The sequence below is a fragment of the Aquarana catesbeiana genome, linkage group LG06, assembly GCF_042186555.1.
Source record: "Aquarana catesbeiana isolate 2022-GZ linkage group LG06, ASM4218655v1, whole genome shotgun sequence".
Classification (NCBI taxonomy): Eukaryota; Metazoa; Chordata; class Amphibia; order Anura; family Ranidae; genus Aquarana; species Aquarana catesbeiana.
The window spans coordinates 393,111,210-393,130,777 of NC_133329.1; the positions used below are offsets into that span (position 1 = coordinate 393,111,210).

The 19,568-nt window shown below is 45.8% G+C and overlaps 1 protein-coding gene across 1 annotated transcript in view; it reads left to right on the forward strand.

Annotated features, from left to right (window-relative positions):
- The window catches only part of LOC141147199 (sterol 26-hydroxylase, mitochondrial-like), a 72,026-nt gene extending 59,129 nt beyond the window's left edge, over nt 1-12,897 (forward strand). Inside the window, exons 7-9 of the mRNA XM_073634354.1 lie at nt 1,821-1,902; nt 4,875-5,075; nt 6,727-12,897. Of these exons, the coding sequence (XP_073490455.1) occupies nt 1,821-1,902; nt 4,875-5,075; nt 6,727-6,858 (415 nt within the window). The 3' untranslated portion in view covers nt 6,859-12,897. The remainder of the gene's footprint in view (nt 1-1,820; nt 1,903-4,874; nt 5,076-6,726) is intronic.
- Nucleotides 12,898-19,568: the final 6,671 nt, after the last annotated feature.

The following is a 19,568-nucleotide window of genomic DNA, read 5'->3' on the forward strand; positions in this document are numbered from 1 at the left end:
GCATGTCATTGCTGAGCCTATCATCTACTAGGACCCCCAGGTCCTTTTCCATCCTAGATTCCCCCAGAGGTTCTCCCCCCAGTGTATAGATTGCATTCATATTTTTGCCACCCAAATGCATTATTTTACATTTTTCTACATTGAACCTCATTTGCCATGTAGTTGCCCACCCCATTAATTTGTTCAGATCTTCTTGCAAAGTTTCCACATCCTGCGGAGAAGTTATTGCCCTGCTTAGCTTAGTATCGTCTGCAAATACAGAGATTGAACTGTTTATCCCATCCTCCAGGTCGTTTATGAACAAATTAAATAGGATTGGTCCCAGGACAGAACCCTGGGGAACCCCACTACCCACCCCTGACCATTCTGAGTACTCCCCATTTATCACCACCCTCTGAACTCTCCCTTGTAGCCAGTTTTCAATCCATGTACTCACCCTATGGTCCATGTCAACGGACCTTATTTTGTACAGTAAACGTTTATGGGGAACTGTGTCAAATGCTTTTGCAAAATCCAGATACACCACGTCTACGGGCCTTCCTTTATCTAGATGGCAACTCACCTCCTCATAGAAGGTTAGTAGATTGGTTTGGCAAAAACGATTCTTCATGAATCCATGCTGATTACTGCATATCTATGATGGTGTTTTGATGTTACATTTTAAAAGCGTAAAGGTTTAGCACTGAGCAGTGTGGGGTGTACCAACATGGCCTCCGCCACCTTCCTACTGCTGGCGTCCAGCTTCTGTAACATCAAAACAGCATCACAGATGTCAACATACTATATTTATCTATTTACGCTCACTTTTTTGCTAAAATTACTCTGACATTCAAGACGTAGCTGGATGTAGAAAGATGTCCGCATGGGTCTTCTATCAGAATACCACTACCCATCAGATCATGAAGTGTTTGGAACGCATCGCACCATGAAACGCTTAGCGCATGCGCAGTAAGTATTTTTGGGTCAGAACGTCACTTCCGTTACACAATCTGATGGGTAGCAGTAATCTGATAGAACACCCATAATAAAGAACAATCTTTCAGAAGAGAAAATGGCGTAAAAAACATTTGTTTTTGCCCAGTTTGCGAAGCGTAAATGTACATACAGATTTGCTGTATAAGATGGTTATGCACTTTTTTTTTTTATTACTTAAATAAATAGACCATTATGTGTTTCAGGGGTGCAAATTGCTTTCTTTAGGAGTAAAAACAATCATTATCACCCCTTTCACACCGAGGGCGTTTTGCAGGCGCTATAGCGTTAAAAATCCGCCCTTAAACAGCTGCAGCATTGTCTCCAGTGTGAAAACCCGAGGGCTTTCACACCGGAGCGCTGCGCTGGCAGGACATCAGGAAAAGTCCTGCCAGCAGCTTCTTTGGAGCGGTGAAGGAGCGGTGTGTTTACCGCTCCTCCACCACTGCTCCCCATTGAATTTAATGGGGCAGCGCTGGGATACCGCCGGCAAAACGCCGCTATTGCGGCGCATTGCGGGCGGTTCTAACCCTTTCTTGGCCGCTATCGGGGGGGTAAAAGCGCCCCGCTAGCGGCCGAAATGCTCCGCTAATCCGACGGTAAAACGCCGCTAAAAATAGCGGCGTTTTACCGCCGACGCTATGGGCGGCTTGGTGTGAAAGGGCTCTAAATGCACATATCCTTCCCACATCTAATTACAGATAGTCTTGCACCTGATCATTACTCATGAAATTACATTTACCATAGACCGGGGGCAAGCATGTTCAATATATGGCAAGGGGGAAATGGGTTATTCAGGCAGATGCATATTATGTTCACTAAATTTCCCTTCTCCGTCTTTTCTTCAGGCTGTACCCAGTCGTACCCACTAATTCCAGAATGACTGTTGACAAGGACATAACCCTCGGGGGCTACTGGTTTCCCAAAGATGTAAGTGGATTGTGGATGAGTGAAGCAGCCCATAGATACTAGACAGGCAGGCACAATCTGATCACCATCTGGGCAGAGCATCCCCCAAGTGCTCCAAAAAACAGGAAAAGTCAGTGCCATCTTAAGAGCATTATAGGCCCCCGGGCAATACAGTGCACTGGGGGCCCTGTCCACACAATCACGCACGATTGCGCAAAGTTTGCACATTTTCTCTTTCTCCTCTGCAGCCTTTTTCCTCTTCTGTGCTCCACTCAAAACATTACCTTTCATTTCTGCTCTAAAGGTTATTTTCACCAACACGTAATAAAGTTTCTTTTTCCTCATCTTTCTTACACTTCCTCAAACTAGTGGCGATTCTAAGATTGATATTTAAGGGGGACACATAAGATATTACAGTCAAAATTGGGGGGGGGGGGCCTGGGCATCAATAACTTTCACCATCATACAACTAAAAAAAACTAAATAAATATATATAAATGTACACACTCACACTCTGGTGCTGCTGGTGCTGCTTGGTGGGTATTGATGCTGGCGTGGGTACTGCTGGTGCCGGTGGGTAATAATGCTGGTGTGTGTACTGCTGCCTGGCTCCTCTGAGATGCAGAAGTGTGACAGGAAGATGCAGCATGCGGCTGCAGTAGAGAGCAGAGCCGATGCTTCCTGTATCTGTCACAGGCGGAGTGCATTTCATATCACCGGAACTGCACAGAAAGCATCGGCTCCGTTCTTTACAGTGACAACTGACTCACACTGCACACTGCCCGTCGCTGACTGATATTGGGACTGATCGCGGGGCACTCTGTCTCTGTGAGGGAGCCGCACAGCACTGGCACAATGCGGCAGCGAACTTTGTCACATGTGAATGATGCTTGGCTGGGGTCGCTGGGCAGGTGGGGCCCCCCAGGCAAGTGGGGCCCCCGGGCAACTGCCCAGGGTGCCCATGCGAAAAGACGGCCCTGGGAAAAGTTACCATCCTAGCAGTTTAAAGGTAAACTATAAGGGGCGGTTCACACTGGGAACCGCAAAGGAACGCACTGTGTGCATTCCTGTGTGATTGAAGTGCAGTTCTGTGTGGTGCCCATTTATCCTATCCTCTGGTATCACACCTGAGGTCTCACACTAGCGCCTCTGGACCAAAAGCAGCCGAAAGTAAAAAATTCCCTTGCAGCCAATATCAGTTTTATAATCTGAGTTTGAAACCACTCAGGTTCCCTGTGATTGGTGGACTGGCCACGATCCATAGATTTAACCTTCCCTAACTGTATGCTCCATGCTGGGAAAAACGTTAATCTACTCCCCCTTTTGACAGCTAGCAAGACTATGGGGGTTATTTACTAAAGGCAAATCCACTTTGCACTACGAGTGCACTTGGAGGTGCAGTCACTGTTGATCTGAGGTGGACATGCAAGGAAAATAAAAAAACAGCATTTTAGCTCGCATAGGATTGGATAATAAAATCCGCAGAGCTTCCCCTCATTTCAGATCTTCCCCTTTCAAATCTACTTTGCACTACAAGTGCCTTTCAGTGCACTTGTAGTGCAAAGTGGATCTGCCTTTAGTAAATAACCCCCTATATATGGTTACTAGCTGTTAGACCCGGTCACTGACAGATCCCACCCTCACTAATGGTCAGCTATGACAAAGCGATCATATACAAGTTGGAGGCTTAAAGGAAAAGTAGGGCCAAAGCTTTTTTTGGCCCAACCTCTCCTGGGGATCACAGCAGTGAACTTCGTTCTGCACTCCTGTGATCCGTATTTAGCCATCAGGGAGCCAAACTCCGCTGTCGGCAGACGTCACTCAGCCAGTGGCGGACGCTCATTAGGGGCGCAGGGGGCGTCGCCCCTAGGGTTGCCACCTCATCCCTTTAAACCTGAACACATATTAATTACACAGGTTCTGAGGCTAATTTTATGCAGATAAGATACTAAGAGAGTTTAATTACCACCATAATCAGCCACAGAACCCCTATGTAATTAATATGTGTTCGGAGGTGGTAACCCTAGTCGCCCATACCCCCCCCCCCCCCCCAATCCACTGAGCACTGGAGGGGCAGAGCCGTGACTGACAGTTACCAACTTTCTGCTCACTGAAGACCGAGAACCAAATGATCAGTGGCATTTGATCGCTCTGTTTTAAAGTGGTTGTAAAGGCACAAGGTTTTTTTCTTTAGCTTTATGCATGAAGGTAAACAAAAAAACAAAACCTTCTGTGTGCAGCAACCGATGGCTCCCCCTTCTGTCAATCACAGCCAGAGAGCCAATCAGGAGATGGAGGGGAAGGGGCCAAGCCACGGCTCTGTGTGTGAATGGACACACAGAGCTGTGGCTCGGGAGCACACCTGCTTGGGTGCCCTCCACAGCAAGCTGCTTCCTGTCAGGGCACCCGGCAGGAGGAAGGGGCCACGAGCACCGGCGTGGGACCCGAGAAGAGGAGGATCCAGGCTGCTCTGTGCAAGACCATTGCATAGAGCAGGTAAGTATGACAAGTTTGTTATTTTAGGAAAGAAAACCCAAAGCTTTAGTATTACTTTAAGTGTAGAGGTGGCGGGGGACGGGTGCAGCATTGGATCCATGCTGCATTCACCTAGGTGAGTATGATTGTTTTTTTTTGTTTTTTAATCCCCAACTTATTTTTTAATTTAAAAATAAAAAAAGCCTGCAGATTCTACTGTAGCCTGAAGATGGCAGTGTGCATTGGTTTCGTACTGTAACTGTTAGATACAGTTAGTGTTAAAAAAAAAAATATTACTAAAAAATTTGAAACAAGTGGTGTACTAGGTCACATGACAAAAGCTGAGATATTTGCCCCACTGTTCTCTGTTATCACCCCTGCATTGCTCTGCAGAGGGTCCAAGTTGGCCAAAGAATGATCCTATACTATTTATGAAGCAATCTGCAGAACAATGTTCTCTTACAGACCTGTAATCTGCCCAAAACTGGTGATGAGGTTTTTCTTTTCTTTTCTCGCAGACGCTGTTTGCGTTAAATCACTACCAGATCTCTCGAGATGAGAACAACTTTCCAGATGCTAACAAATTCCTCCCAAAGCGCTGGCTGCGGGATAACAAGGTGAAGAATAACCCCTTCAGCTACATCCCATTTGGATACGGAGTCCGAGCTTGTGTTGGTCGCAGGATTGCGGAGCTGGAAATGCATCTCGCCTTATCACGGGTAAAATTCTCTCCAATGAGTATTTCAAAAGAGCAGAGACAGACAGGCGGAGCAGAGACTGACAGGCGGAGCAGAGACCTCCAGCAGTGCAGAGCGTTTCATTAGAGGAATGTTAGAGGGTGGAGGAGAGTTCTCCAACAGTGAAAAATATTTAAGAAGAGGAGAGACAGAGCGAGGAGCAAAGTCCTCCAACAATGCATACTATTTCAGGAGAGGAGAGTTAAGATACAGGAACATGTAAATTCTTTAGCAGTGCCAAGTATTTCCAGAAAGGAGAGTTGGATAGAAGGAGCAGAAGTCGTCCAGCAGTGCAGAGTATTTCAGGAGAGGAGAGTTAGACCCCTTTCACACTGGGCACATTATTCCTCCCACTGACACCAATGATGGGGCACTATTCCTCCCACTGACACCAATGATGGGGCACTATTCCCCCCACTGACACCAATGATGAGGCACCATTCCCTCCACTGACACCAATGATGGGGCACTATTCCTCCCACTGACACCAATAATGGGGCACTATTCCTCCCACTGACACCAATGATGGGGCATTATTCCTCTCACTGACACCAATGATGGGGCATTATTCCTCCCACTGACACCAATGATGGGGCACTATTCCCCCCACTGACACCAATGATGAGGCACTATTCCTCCCACTGACACCAATGATGGGGCATTATTCCTCTCACTGACACCAATGATGGGGCATTATTCCTCCCACTGACACCAATGATGGGGCACTATTCCCCCCACTGACACCAATGATGAGGCACTATTCCCCCCACTGACACCAATGATGAGGCACTATTCCTCCCACTGACACCAATGATGGGGCACTATTCCTCCCACTGACACCAATGATGGGGCACTATTCCTCCCACTGACACCAATAATGGGGCACTATTCCTCCCACTGACACCAATGATGGGGCATTATTCCTCTCACTGACACCAATGATGGGGAATTATTCCTCCCACTGACACCAATGATGGGGAATTATTCCTCCCACTGACATAAAATGATGGGGCATTATTCCTCTCACTGACACCAATGATGGGGCATTGTTCCTCCCACTGACACCAATGATGGGGCATTATTCCTCCCACTGACACCAATGATGGGGCATTATTCCTCCCACTGACACCAATGATGGGGCATTATTCCTCCCACTGACACCAAGAATGGGGCAATTCTTACCATTGATGGGGGCACTCTTCCTCCCACTGATACCAATGAAAGGCTCTATTCCTTGATTGATGACTAATATCGATATAAATAATGGGACACTATTTCTTACCACGATATCAACAATGGGGCAATACCCCCCTTCCCAAAAAAAATAATACCAATGATGGGGCATTTTCTACTCCCGCTGGCAACAGTCCGGCCCCCTTGAAGTCTGAAGGACCGTGAACTGGCCCTTTGTTTAGAAAGTTTGGAGACCCCCTGATTTAGAGGAAGGAGCAGGGTCCTCCAGCAGTGCATACTATGGCAGGATAGGAGAGTTCCTTGGAGGAAGGAGCAGGGTCCATCTGCAGCACACAGAAGCAATGCAAGGCACACGGTGCAGGAAGATTCTCTCACCTTTGAATGAGGTGGAATGAATGAAAGACTGTAACATACATTTGTTTCCTCCTTTGTTTCATAGATCATTAAGAAGTATGAGATCAGACCTGACCCCAAAGGTGTAGAGGTTTCTGCTATGGCCAGGATTGTCCTGACCCCGAACCGCCCGATTAACCTCCAGTTCCTGAACAGAGCTTCCTCCAAGTCAACCTGAACGTCCAATCACAGAGGTGTGTCTAGCTAACTGTCTTCATTTCGGGAAAGTAGCGACACTTGGTCCAGCAACTGGCATCATGCTTCATATCTGAAGATGAAGGTACCAGAATCCTAGAATGAAGGCTGCGAACCTCCAACTGAAAACATGATTATTTTTGTAACTACATTTAGAATTGCTCATACACTACTGAGGCAGCGACTCTTTACTTTTTAATCTAAGATCCTTTAAAATGGGCTTCTAGTATATCTTAAAACTACTTGTGATCCTGCCATGTATTTACATGGGGGAGAGGGGTCTCCCAGTCTGTGACCCAGAACTGAAGTTATAGCTTCCCTTTGCGGGGCCACCTGCTGGTGAGAATGAGAATTACAGCACAGACAAAAATTCAAAATTTTACCAGCTGGGGTCAAAACCTCTCTAATCCCCATTTTTTTTTTAAAAAAAAGCAATGGTTCTAATGATAAAGAATACTAATGTATTTCTTAGAAAATGTATAAGCGATGCTCAGACTATGTATATATTCATCCAAATATATATTTTAAAGTTCTGTTCCTACCTGCCTAAAGCTGTGTAGCCAGACAGTGCCTGGGCTTCCAAGCCCTATAGCAGTGGTATGGTCTGCTATAGCTCTAGATACACACCGAACTACATATAAAATATCATCATACATGTCTGCCTGGAGGTGGCTACGTCTGATAGATCTGTTATAGCACCAAGAAGAATGTAACAATTAATATTTCCTTGATTAATGGAAACACTATTCATGTCCAATGGAATCTCAACACACTTTAACGGATCAAAAAATGCACTTGACCTTAATGCACTGCCAGGCATACACCTGCATTGCATTACAATGAAAAAAAAATAAGGGGGTTGTGTATTTTTTGATGTGTGGACTTGTGTTGAAGGCCCACAAGGAATGGTTGTGGTATATGCGAAAAAGAAAAGCACCCTTGCCTGTTCAAAGTGATAGGGGTTGATTTACTAAAGGCAAATAGACTGTGCACTTTGCAAAGGGCAGTTGCTCCAGAGCTTAGTAAATGAGGTAAGGCTTCACTTTGCAAAGAATATCCAATCACGTGCAAGGAAAATAAAAAAAAATATGAATTTTTGCTTGCACATGATTGGATGATGGAAGTCAGCAGAGTGTTCATTTATTAAGCTCTGGAGCAACTGCTCTTACAGAGTGCACAGTCTAATTGCCTTTAGTAAATGAACCCCCATAGTGTCAGCTTGTTGCATTTATGGCAGGATCAACAAGTTTTTGCACTTATTGATCAGATATAACAAAATGCTTCTGATAGCATATAGAACAGGCCAAAATGGGAACAAATGAGAGAAGCTCATTGTTGGGGTTCACATACCCTTTAAAGTGGAGTTCCACCCAAAAAAAAAAACTACATGAAAAATCCTAAAAAAAAAAAAAAAAATACAAAAAAAATTTGGATTTTTTTTATTTTTTTTTTACTCACCTCTAAATGCCTGTTGCTAGGGGGTCCCTCGTAGTCTGCCTCTTTCAGTGCCTGGTGACATCACTTCCGTCTTGGCACAGGAAGGGCTCAGCTCTGCTCCCTCACTCCTGTCAATCATCTGGGACCCATTACAGGTCCCAGGTGACTGAGCGGCCAATGACGGCGCTCGGCGGCGCTCGGCGCCGCTCGTGCATGCGCAGTGGGTGCCAGGCTGTGAAGCCACAGCCCGGCGCCCACAGTTGCAATGCCGGCGCCGCCGAACGGAGGGGGAGACAAGCGGGACTTCTATCCCCCGCATCGCTGGACCCAGGGACAGGTAAGTGTCCAATTAAAAGTCAGCAGCTGCAGTATTTGTAGCTGCTGACTTTTATTTATTTATTTATTTTTTTAGTGGCCCTCCTCTTTTAAGTTTGTTTCCCTGCAGCTGGTGAAACATTTTATAGCTAAGTGTTGAATACAGAATGCACTGCAGTTACAATCTATGCGTAGGTAAGCGTAAATGGCTTTATTCAATAAAACAGTGCAAAGTGATCGGTGCAAATGACATTTCCACAAGCCACCAATCAAGATTCAATGTTTACTAGTCTAATGAGAATTCTGATTGGCTGCTTTGAGCCATGGCATTCCACATTGTTTATTTTAATAAAGCTGAAAGAGTTCATAATTAAAGTGCTTTACATTATTCTGTTTTACAACTGTTTTACCAAATAATTATTTTACATAAGATGCACTTTGTAGAGAGGTAGCATGTTAAAGCTGAACTCGCAGAAATGCTCAATAGCCACATAGGAAATAAATTCACTCTGTGTGCCCCAAGTGTCTTTAGAATCCCAGATATTACCTTGTAAAAGTAGCAGTGACATCATTGCTGTGCTGGACATAGCCTGTGCAGAGAGCTTGGCTGTGGGCGTGGCCTAGCAGCCCCGCCCACTACAGGCTGCCTGCAGAAAACTACAGAAGGGGGCGGAGACGAGACCAGTCCCCCTGCACAAGGAGAGAGAGCAGCAGTGAGCGGTCTTTATTACAGGAAGCTCCTGCACAGGAGGAAAAGTCTCACACTGGGCTACTGCACAGATATGAAAGAAATACACAAAGCGCACCAAGATTCATGGAGGAATTTACATGACTAATGTCTTTTAGACATTTTGTTTGTCCTGGAGTTCCGCATTTAAAGCCCAACCGCAACAAACACAAACAAAAACTTTTTTTAAATTCTTTTAAATGGGAAAAGGTTTTTGAATGTTTTGTTTTGTGACTGTGTCCCAACTGGGGAGTGTTCTCTTTTTATCTTGTCTGCTGACCACATAGGAAATTATCACAAATCTCCCCAATGAGGAAACAGACAACAGTAAAAACCCAAAAGAAGAACTTCTAACTTTTCCCCTTTGAAATATATTTGAATTTTAATTGTTAATGAATCTAATTCTAATTGTTAAATCTAAGTCTTAATTCGCACATTGCAGATCACCTGCCTGTAAGTGATGGGTAGTTATGCAAATTGAAGGACAATTTTAAATTCAATAAAGATGTCTTTTAAAGACCCCCCCCCCCCCATATTCATCAGTTCCCCTATGGCAGCCCAATTTGTAAAATACTTATCCTTCTGCCATCTTTATTGTGAGACTTTGCTTGGAAAATGTCCTCACCTGGTCCTCTTCCTATTGTGCACAACCCCCCCCCCCCCCCAACCATTACACCCCCTACTGTGGCTTATACTCTGCAGGAGGCCTCCATGAGTATGCAACACCAACCCCCTCCCCTCCTCCACTGTGGTTTATACTCTGCTGGAAGGCGGGAGTCCCCCATGAGTATTAAACCCCCCCCCTCCCCCCACCGTGGCTTATACTCTGCTGGAAGGTGGGAGGCCCCAATGAGTATTAAACACCCCCCCCCCCGGTTTATATTCTGCTGGAAGCCAGGAGGCCCCCATGAGTATGCAACCCCCCCCCCACTGTGGTTTATACTCTGCTGGAAGGCGGGAAGCCCCATGAGTATTGGGGTGACAGTGATTATTGCTAGTGGCTATAGAAGCAAGTAAATCTGGCAGACTGGTTGTACCCAAGTTGATCGATTAACTTGGTACATTCAGCCTGCCTTGCAAAAGTATTCACCCCCCTTGGATTTTTACCTACCGGTATTTTGTTACATTACAGCCTTTAGTTCAATGTTTTTTTAATCTGAATTATATGTGATGGATCAGAACACAATAGTCTAAGTTGGTGAAGTAGGTGGTGACACATTTTGAGTTTGCGAAAAGGCATGTGGGAGACTCCCAAAATGTATGGAGGAAGGTGCTCTGGTCTGATGAGACTAAAATTGAACTTTTTGGCCATCAAAGAAAACGCAATGTCTGGTGCAAACCCAACACATCACCCAAAGAACACCATCCCCACTGTGAAACATGGTGGTGGCAGCATCATGCTGTGGGGATGTTTTTCAGCAGTCAGGACTGGGAAACTGGTCAGAGTTGAGGGAAAGATGGATGGTGATAAATACAGGGATATTCTTGAGCAAAACCTGTACCACTCTGTGTGTGATTTGAGGCTAGGATGGAGGTTCACCTTCCAGCAGGACAATGACCCCAAACACACTGCTAAAGAAACACTTGAGTGGTTTAAAGGGGTTGTAAAGGTAAAAGTTTTTTCACCTTAATGCATTCTATGCATTAAGGTGAAAAAACATCTGACAATACCGGCCCCCCCAGCCCCTCCGTTTTACTTACCTGACCCCTCGAAAGTTCCGCGCTCGCTCCCGACATCCTCTTCGCTGCTCAGCCTGGCCGTTGATTGGCTAGAGTGGATGGATTGAAAGCAGCGCAGCCATTGGCTCGCGCTGCTGTCAATCACATCCAATGACGCGGCACGCCAGGGGGCGGGGCCGAGTGATACAGTGAGCGGCTATGGCCGCCAGCTGCATCATGGGAGCGTGCCCACAAGCACTCAACACCATGCGAGGGAGCTCGCATGAAAGTGTTGAGTCCTTACGGGGGGAGCCGAGACAGCCGCTGAGGGACCCCAGAAGACCAGGTTCGGGGGCACACTGTGCAAAACGAGCTGCACAGTGGAGGTAAGTATAACATGTTTGTTATTTAAAAAAAATAAATAAATAACTTTAGTGATCCTTTAAGTGCCGGTTCACACTACCGCAACTTGGGATCCGACTTGTCAGACCTCAAGTCGCCCCAAGTCGCTTGACATCAGAAATTCCATTCAAGTGAATGAGAGCCATCTTAATGTACGCTAGTGAAGTCGCTCCGACTTCAGAAAAGGTTCCTGTACTACTTCAATCCGACTTCTAGTCGACTTGTACCCATTGATTTCAATGGAAGTCGCCTCCAAAGTCGGATCGTGTCTTAACTGAAGCAACAATACAGGAAGAGAAGATGGTTTTCTCAAGCAAACCCCTCCCTCCCCCCTCCCTCCCACAGAGCTGATTGTTGTTTGATTGGCCGCTGGAAAGTCGCCTGTCCTGGAGGCGACTTGAAGTCGCCTTGCAAGTCGCCCCAAGTCACGCTGTGGTGTCGCCCTCAGGTCGTGTCCAGGTCGCCTCGCAAAGTCGCGGCCAGAGTCGTGTTGCCCCTGTCTGAACCGAGCCTAAGGGGAAACATGTAAATGTGTTATAAAGGCCTAGTCAAAGCCCAGACCTCAATCCAATAGAAAATCTGTGGTCAGACTTAAAGATTGCTGTTCACAAGCGCAAACCGTCCAACTTGAAGGAGCTGGAGCCGTTTTGCAAGGAGGAATGGGCAAAAATCCCAGTGGTAAGATGTGGCAAGCTCATAGAGACTTATCCAAAGTGACTTGGAGCTGTGATTTGGCTCTACAAAGTATTGACTATAGGGGGTGAATAGTTATGCACATTGACTTTTTCTGTTATTTTGTCCTATTTGTTTGCTTCACAATAATTAAAAAAAAAAAAAAAACATCTTCAAAGTTGTGGGCGGGTGAATACTTTTGCAAGGCACTGTACATGGTTCAAATTAAGGATAATGAAGCACACTGATGAATTCCTGATTGTTAGTCCAAGACCAGCGAGCCTGTGAGTGATAATGTGGCTTCAGAACTAGGAGCGCACATAGGTGCATGCTCCTAGTTTTGGCCTACCGTGTAGATTGCAGGCTGCCCCAAGAATTTTAATCTACAGATTGCAGTCATCCAGTATTTTGGCTAAAGTTGAAATAAACTGCCCCCAAAACTGTATTTTATTTTTTTTGCGTGGGGATGAAAGTGATGTCATAGTGGTGCAGTTATATTTCCTATTCTAACGCTGTTGTGAGCAAGAGTTCATGACAATCTCTTCCTGCAGTGCAGAGGGCTGCCTGTGTTGTATACATACAGGGTTGTAAATCTATATCAGTCAATCAGAAGATGTCAGTCTACCTGGTTACTGTATTAACACATTTTAGCCTTTGCCTTACTGAATAAGCTTGATGGTGATCATTCTAAATATTAACTGTGACTGACACTACCTCAGCCTGGGACAAATTATTGTAGTAGACATTGAATGTAACAAATGATCTTTTTACCTCATTTCCTCAAACCTGCAATAAAATATTTTCATTACAGTCTTGTCTTAAGATCTTATTGCATACAGAAACTATAACAATGTAACTTGGGCTGATATTGTGTAGAGACTTCCTAGTGAGTCAATGTCATGGGTAAGACCAATGGTTGAAAAGCGATTGAATACCCTACTGAACTTGAGGGCGGGCATTAGACGGGAATATGCTTGGAATTCACTGGTTGACATGTTAGGAAGAAGGCATCACGGATTTGTAAGATGTTAAAATCTGAAAATGGATATCTCAGACTGACACTGTAACTACGAAAATACTTGAATCTCGACTATTGAATATATTGTAATGCTGATTTGTTAAAAAAAACTTTTTCTGTTAAAAAAAGACCAATGGTTGAGAGTCCAAATATTTTTATTTCATCATAACATATCCTATGAAAACCGGTCAATACGTTTTGGAGATACTCTTCCCAAATAAAACCTCTTGTCTCATAGCAATCTTCTTCTTGCGTGTGCCGCCTATGGCGCATGTGCAGTGAAGTGTACACTCCTGGCTTATTCCCGTCATAGGTCAGAGGCCAAGAATGGGGCCGGATGCCAGGACAATGTAAATCTAGCACTCATGTGCAAAAGTTACATCATCAGTGGCCACCCAATGGCTGAACACAGAAGATGCCAGACCCTGAAGAAGCTAAGTCCACAGTGATGGCGATCCTTGGCGCACCCCAGATGTTTTGGAACTACATTTCCCGTGATGCTCAACTACACTGCAGAGTGCATGAGCAGCATGGGAAATGTAGTTCCAAAACATCTGGGGTGCCAAGGTTTGCCATCACCGAGCTAGGAGAAGATAGGAGTGGTGGGGGACAGAATAGCAACAAGGATCATGGAGCTGTCCTCAATGGTGGAGGACAAACACAGAGGAAATTCTGCTGTCATGTGCACATATGCTGTGCATATTATGGCAAGCACTGCATTCCCTTGACCATGCTACAATTCAGCTTTTAGCCTCGGTTCAGACATTGCATTCCTGTGCAATTCACATGAGATTCAGTGTGGTGAGTTTTAAGCTTTGATGGCTCAAATTGCACTGAATCCACATCAAAAAGGGCCAAGAAACATCCCTGGGAATTACAGACCAGTTAGCCTAACATCAATAGTATGCAAGCACTTGGAGGGGATGATAAGGGACTATATACAAGATTTTAGTAATGAGAATGGTATCATTAGCAGTAATCAGCATGGATTCATGAAGAATCGTTCTTGCCAAACCAATCTATTAACCTTCTATGAGGAGGTGAGTTGCCATCTAGATAAAGGAAGGCCCGTAGACGTGGTGTATCTGGATTTTGAAAAAGCATTTGACACAGTTCCCCATAAACATTTACTGTACAAAATAAGGTCCGTTGGCATGGACCATAGGGTGAGTACATGGATTGAAAACTGGCTACAAGGGCGAGTTCAGAGGGTGGTGATAAATGGGGAGTACTCGGAATGGTCAGGGGTGGGTAGTGGGGTCCCCCAGGGTTCTGTGCTGGGACCAATCCTATTTAATTTGTTCATAAACGACCTGGAGGATGGGATAAACAGTTCAATCTCTGTATTTGCAGACGATACTAAGCTAAGCAGGGCAATAACTTCTCCACAGGATGTGGAAACTTTGCAAGAAGATCTGAACAAATTAAAGTGATTGTAAACCTTAGTTCATTTTTTGTTTTTGTTTTTTAAAAAACAAACATATCATACTTACCTCCACTGTGCAGTTTTTGCACAGAGTGGCCCCCGAACTTCGTCTTCTGGGGTCCCCTGGCGGCGCTCGTGGCTCCTCCTCGCATTGGTAAACCCCCAGGGAGAAGCACTCTCCCTGGGGGTTACCTTGCGGGCGCGCTCCCAAGTCTAGCATTTGTGTGCATTAACACAGAATGCCGGACTCGGCCCGCGTCATTGGATTTGATTGACAGCAGCGGGAGCCAATGGCTGAGCTGCTATCAACCTATCCAATCAAGAGCCGAGAACCCTGGGCAGAGAAGGTGAGCGCATCTCTGCCGAGGAAATGAATGGACTCAGGTGAGTAAAACGGGGGGGCCAGTCAGTGTCAGAAGTTTTTTCACCAGTGGCAGGCCAAGCATTGTGGACACACGGGCGCCACCCCACCGCCACCTCCGCCACCCTCCCTATTCATGTGGCCGGCCCCTTTCAGGACGTCGGACACATGAAATACTATGGCAGGGATAGGCGGGGGATGTGTATTTTGAAGCACGTGATTAGAGCCAGAGGCTCTAATAGGTTTCAAAATAGGTTGGGCTAGGGGCGCAGAGCAATGCGTCCCAATCCCACCCTGTTGTGGCATATCGAATGAATTTTTGCTATTTTTACACTAATGTTCCTCCCTGCCAATCAGCAGGCAGATCAGTGAGACCTGTCTCCCGATTGGCCAAAGCATTAGGCGATCTGATTGGATGCCTAACGCTTTGGCAGAAGAGGAGACACGGTGGAGGAAGCCTGAGGAGTCGAGCGGACCGTTAGGCCTGCCCAAACTCGCTCATCCAGGTCCATAAAGACGTGGATGGGCGAGTTTGGGGTGGAGGAACTTGACTGTCCTGGACAGAGTCCTGACCTCAACTCAATAGAACACCTTTGGGATGAATTAGAGCGGAGACTGTGAGCCAGGCCTTCTCATCCAACATCAGTGCCTGACCTCACAAATGCACTTCTGGAAGAATGGTCAAACATTCCCATAGACACACTCCTAGACCTTGTGGACGGCCTTCCCAAAACAGTTGACGCTGTTATAGCTGCAAAGGGTGGGCCAACTCAATATTGAACCCTACGGACTAAGACTGGGATGCCATTAAAGTTCATGTGTGTGTAAAGGCAGGTGTCCCAATACTTTTGACAATATAGTGTACATGCAAATTGGTTGCGTTTTGAACCTCATCCAATTCGCACGACATTAGCTGCCTTCTCTATGGTGCCAGTTCATATATCTACGGGCCAGCCACGGTTTGTTTGTTAGTCCCGTTCAGGTGCGAGTTCAAGTAAAAATTTGCACCTGAATCGCATCTGAACCGGTGAACAAAACCTCACCTGACTCCTTTGAAAAAAACACAGGGAAACCGGCCCTGCACCTACAGTATGTGAACCGTCCCTTACTGAAGGTCACTGAAAATATTTACTCAATAGATACAGTCAACCCCTGAAATCTTCCCAAAAACAAGCACCTTAAGGAGCAGGCATAGGAAGGAAAAAAGGACGGATAAAGCAAGAAATTACAGTGCGATTTTGTTTGCAATAGATTTTTATTCAAAAGTCCAACAAAATACAGAAGTACAATCATTATTTGAACAATGTCCACAGATGGATGTACCTAGGGTTGCCACCTGTCCGGGATTCATCTGGACAGTCCAGGTTTTGAATCATGTGTCTGGGTTTCAGTCCGCCTGAAACCCAGACACATTATTAAGAAAGGCATAGGTGTGCACAGCCTATTGCATTAGGGTGTGCACCTCAAAGCTCAAATACATATGCATGTGTATATGTACTGATGGTGTCAGTAGAGCAGTGGCGGGTGCCAGTAAGGCAGAGATTGGTGTCAGTAAGGCAGTGGATGGTGTCAGTAGGTTTTATTGGTATTATTATTTTATTTTTATTCATATCGGGTTTAAACAGGGAGAATCTGCACCACACAGGGTGATTAGGGTGTGCCCGGGCACACCTGGCACACCCTGTGCGCACGCCTATGAAGAAAGGAATGTTGCTCGGAGTAGTCCTTGACAGGAGGGTGAGGGGGCACTATGCGCACCGCATTACTATTCTCTTTGGAGTGCCCAAAGGTGTCCCAGGTCTGTTATCCTATAGTGTATATTAAAGCAAAGAAAAAAATGTTGCTGTGGCCCAATAAAATGTTGGGGTTTGGCTAGAAGAAAAAGTGGCAACCCTTGATGTACCCTCCAATACAATCAAGAGCCAATCAAGTATTATAGGCAAAACCCTAATAAACAAGCCTAACAGGCGGGCCACCAAATGGAGCGACTGCTTGCCAACGGCATAATCACGGTGAATGCAATCACCACATTACAAAAACAGAATAAGGCTCCGTGCACACTAAAAGTTAAACAAAAAATGCCAGTAAAACGCTAAATGAAAAATGGTGATAATAGCATGTTTGTGCCAGCTTCTAGTAGCTTTTAGAAGCAGTTAGAAGCTTTTGGAGCATTGGCATTTTGTTGGCGTTTTTGCAGTACATGAAGAAAAAAAAAAAAGAAAAAGCAAAAAAAAAAAAAAAAAAAAAAAAAGGCTGTTATCATTTTAGTAATGTTTAGAAGCAGTTAGGAGCATTCAGCATATTTTTTATTTTTTCTGCTGGAAAAACGCTCCAGGAAACTCTACAAAAACAATTTTTTTTTGCTCCTAGAAGCTGAAGCTCACAAAATGCTAATAGCCTAAAGTAGTGTGTATGGACACATAGGATAACACTAAGAGCAGAAAAAAATAGCTAATAACAGTTTCTAGGAGCTTAAAAGCATAGAGCCTTAAGGCATATCTATAGAAGAACATTACAAGGATGTTTAAGTAAATGGTAACACAGTTACATCAACTACTTGCTGCCCGCCCACCATCAAATGACTGCTGGGCGGTGCAGCTCTCGTTCTGCATGGACGTCATATGACGGCCTCCCAGAACGACCGCTCTTGCGCCCCCGCCGTGTTGCTAGGACGCGGCGCGACCCCGATCTGTGCAAAGAGCCGCAGCTCTTTGACCATGTGATCGGCTGTGTCCAATCACAGCCAGTCACATATAAACACGGAGATGCCGGTAATTAGCGTCATCTCCTCACAGAGGACATCTAGGGATGTAATCAGAGCTCTGATCATCAGTGCCCTGATTACAATGAAGTGCCCACCAGTGCCAGCAATGTATGCCCACCACTGCCAGCAATCAGTGCCAACCAGTGCCCACAAGTGCCAGCAATCAGTGGCCATTAGTGATGCCAGTCAGTGCTGGCTATCAGTGCCGCCTATCACTGCTGCCCATCAATGCCCATCAGTGCTGCCTATCCCTGTCCACCAGTGCCACCTATCTGTGCCCAGTGCCCACCAGTGCCACCCATCAGTGCGGCATATTCATGCCTTCTCATCAGTGCCGCCTCATCAGTGCCCATAAGTGCCACCTGATCAGTGCCCATCAGTGCTGCCTCATCAGCGCCCATCAGTGAAGGAGAAAAATTACTTATTTACAAAATTTACTGGCAGAAACTAAGAAAAAAAAATTTTTTTTTTTCAAAATGTTTGGTCTTTTCTTTTTTAGGAAAAAATAAAAAACCCAGGAGTGATTAAATACCACCAAAATAAAGCTCTATTTGTGTGAAGAAAATAACAATTTTACATGGTTACAGTGTTGTATGACCGCGCAATTGTCATTCAAAGTGTGACAGCGCTGAAAGCTGAAAAATGGCCTGGGCAGGAAGGGGGTGTAAGCGCCCGGTATTGAGGTGGTTGTAAACGTCTGATTGTGACTTTTACCTATAGGTAAGCCTAGAATAAGGCTCACCTATAGGTAGTGGAAATATCTCCTAAACATGCGCCCTTTAGGAGATATTTGCTGTAAACTGCACCGATGATGTCATCGGCGCATGCGCTGTGAAGAAACGGCCCTCCGTGCCGTTTCTTCACTCGCAAGTGCCGTGCCTGACAGCTCCAGCGCGCATGCGTGGCCAGTCACAGAGCCGGAGTCCGCGGCCCCGGAAGGAAGAGGGGCGAAGATGGGTGCGGCCTCCAGTGGGGACAGCGCGAGCTTCATTTGCAAGTAAGTGCCACACAATAGGCTAGTATGCGATGTATAGTAGCCCATTATACTTTTACTTTGCCGGGGAACAAAGAAAAAGTAAAACCCATCAGGGTTTATTCCTCTGTAAAAGAAATATGGGAGCGATAATGGTAGGAATTATGCACAGAACAGAATTATGCAAGGCTCAGTTTTAATCAGGGGCGGCCCGTCCATTAGGGGCGCAGGGGCACCACCTTCCCTATCTATCGCCGCCCCCCCCTTTCCATGCATCCAGCCCCTTTCAGGACACCGGATGCATTGATTCCAAAGGCGGGGGTGTTTTTTTGAAGCGCCGTATTAGAGCCAGAGGCTCTAATAGGCTTCAAAATAGGGTGGGCTCGGGGGAGCAGAGAATGCGCTCAGAACCCACCCAGGTGTGTTACAACAGCGAATGAATATTCGCTATTGTAACACTGATCCTCCTCCCGGCCAATCAGGAAGCGGGTTTTGAGACCCGTCACCCGATTGTCTGAAAGGACAGGCAATCCTATTGGAACGCCTAGGAGGAGGGGAGGAGCTGCACGCTGGAAGCCGCTGATGGAGAAGAGGACACGGGGCCGCTGCACGCTGCCCGCCACCCACCTAGATGGGTTAAGTGCCGGACTCACTGGCAAACAGCAGTGGGGAGGAGTGGTTGTTTGCCCCCCCTAAAAACCAAAAAAAACAGCTGTCACTGGTTTTAATCCACTATTTAAAATAATCATGATGCTGTATCAACTAAATAAAACTAAAAGTACCTGCACAAGAACAAAAGGAACAATCAGTTTTCCGCCAGGCAGTGTGTTGAAACTTTACAGTACAGTGGAACCTTGGATTACGAGCATAATCCATTCCAGGAGAATGCTTGTAATCCAAAGCACTCACATATCAAAGCGAGTTTCCCCATAGAAGTCA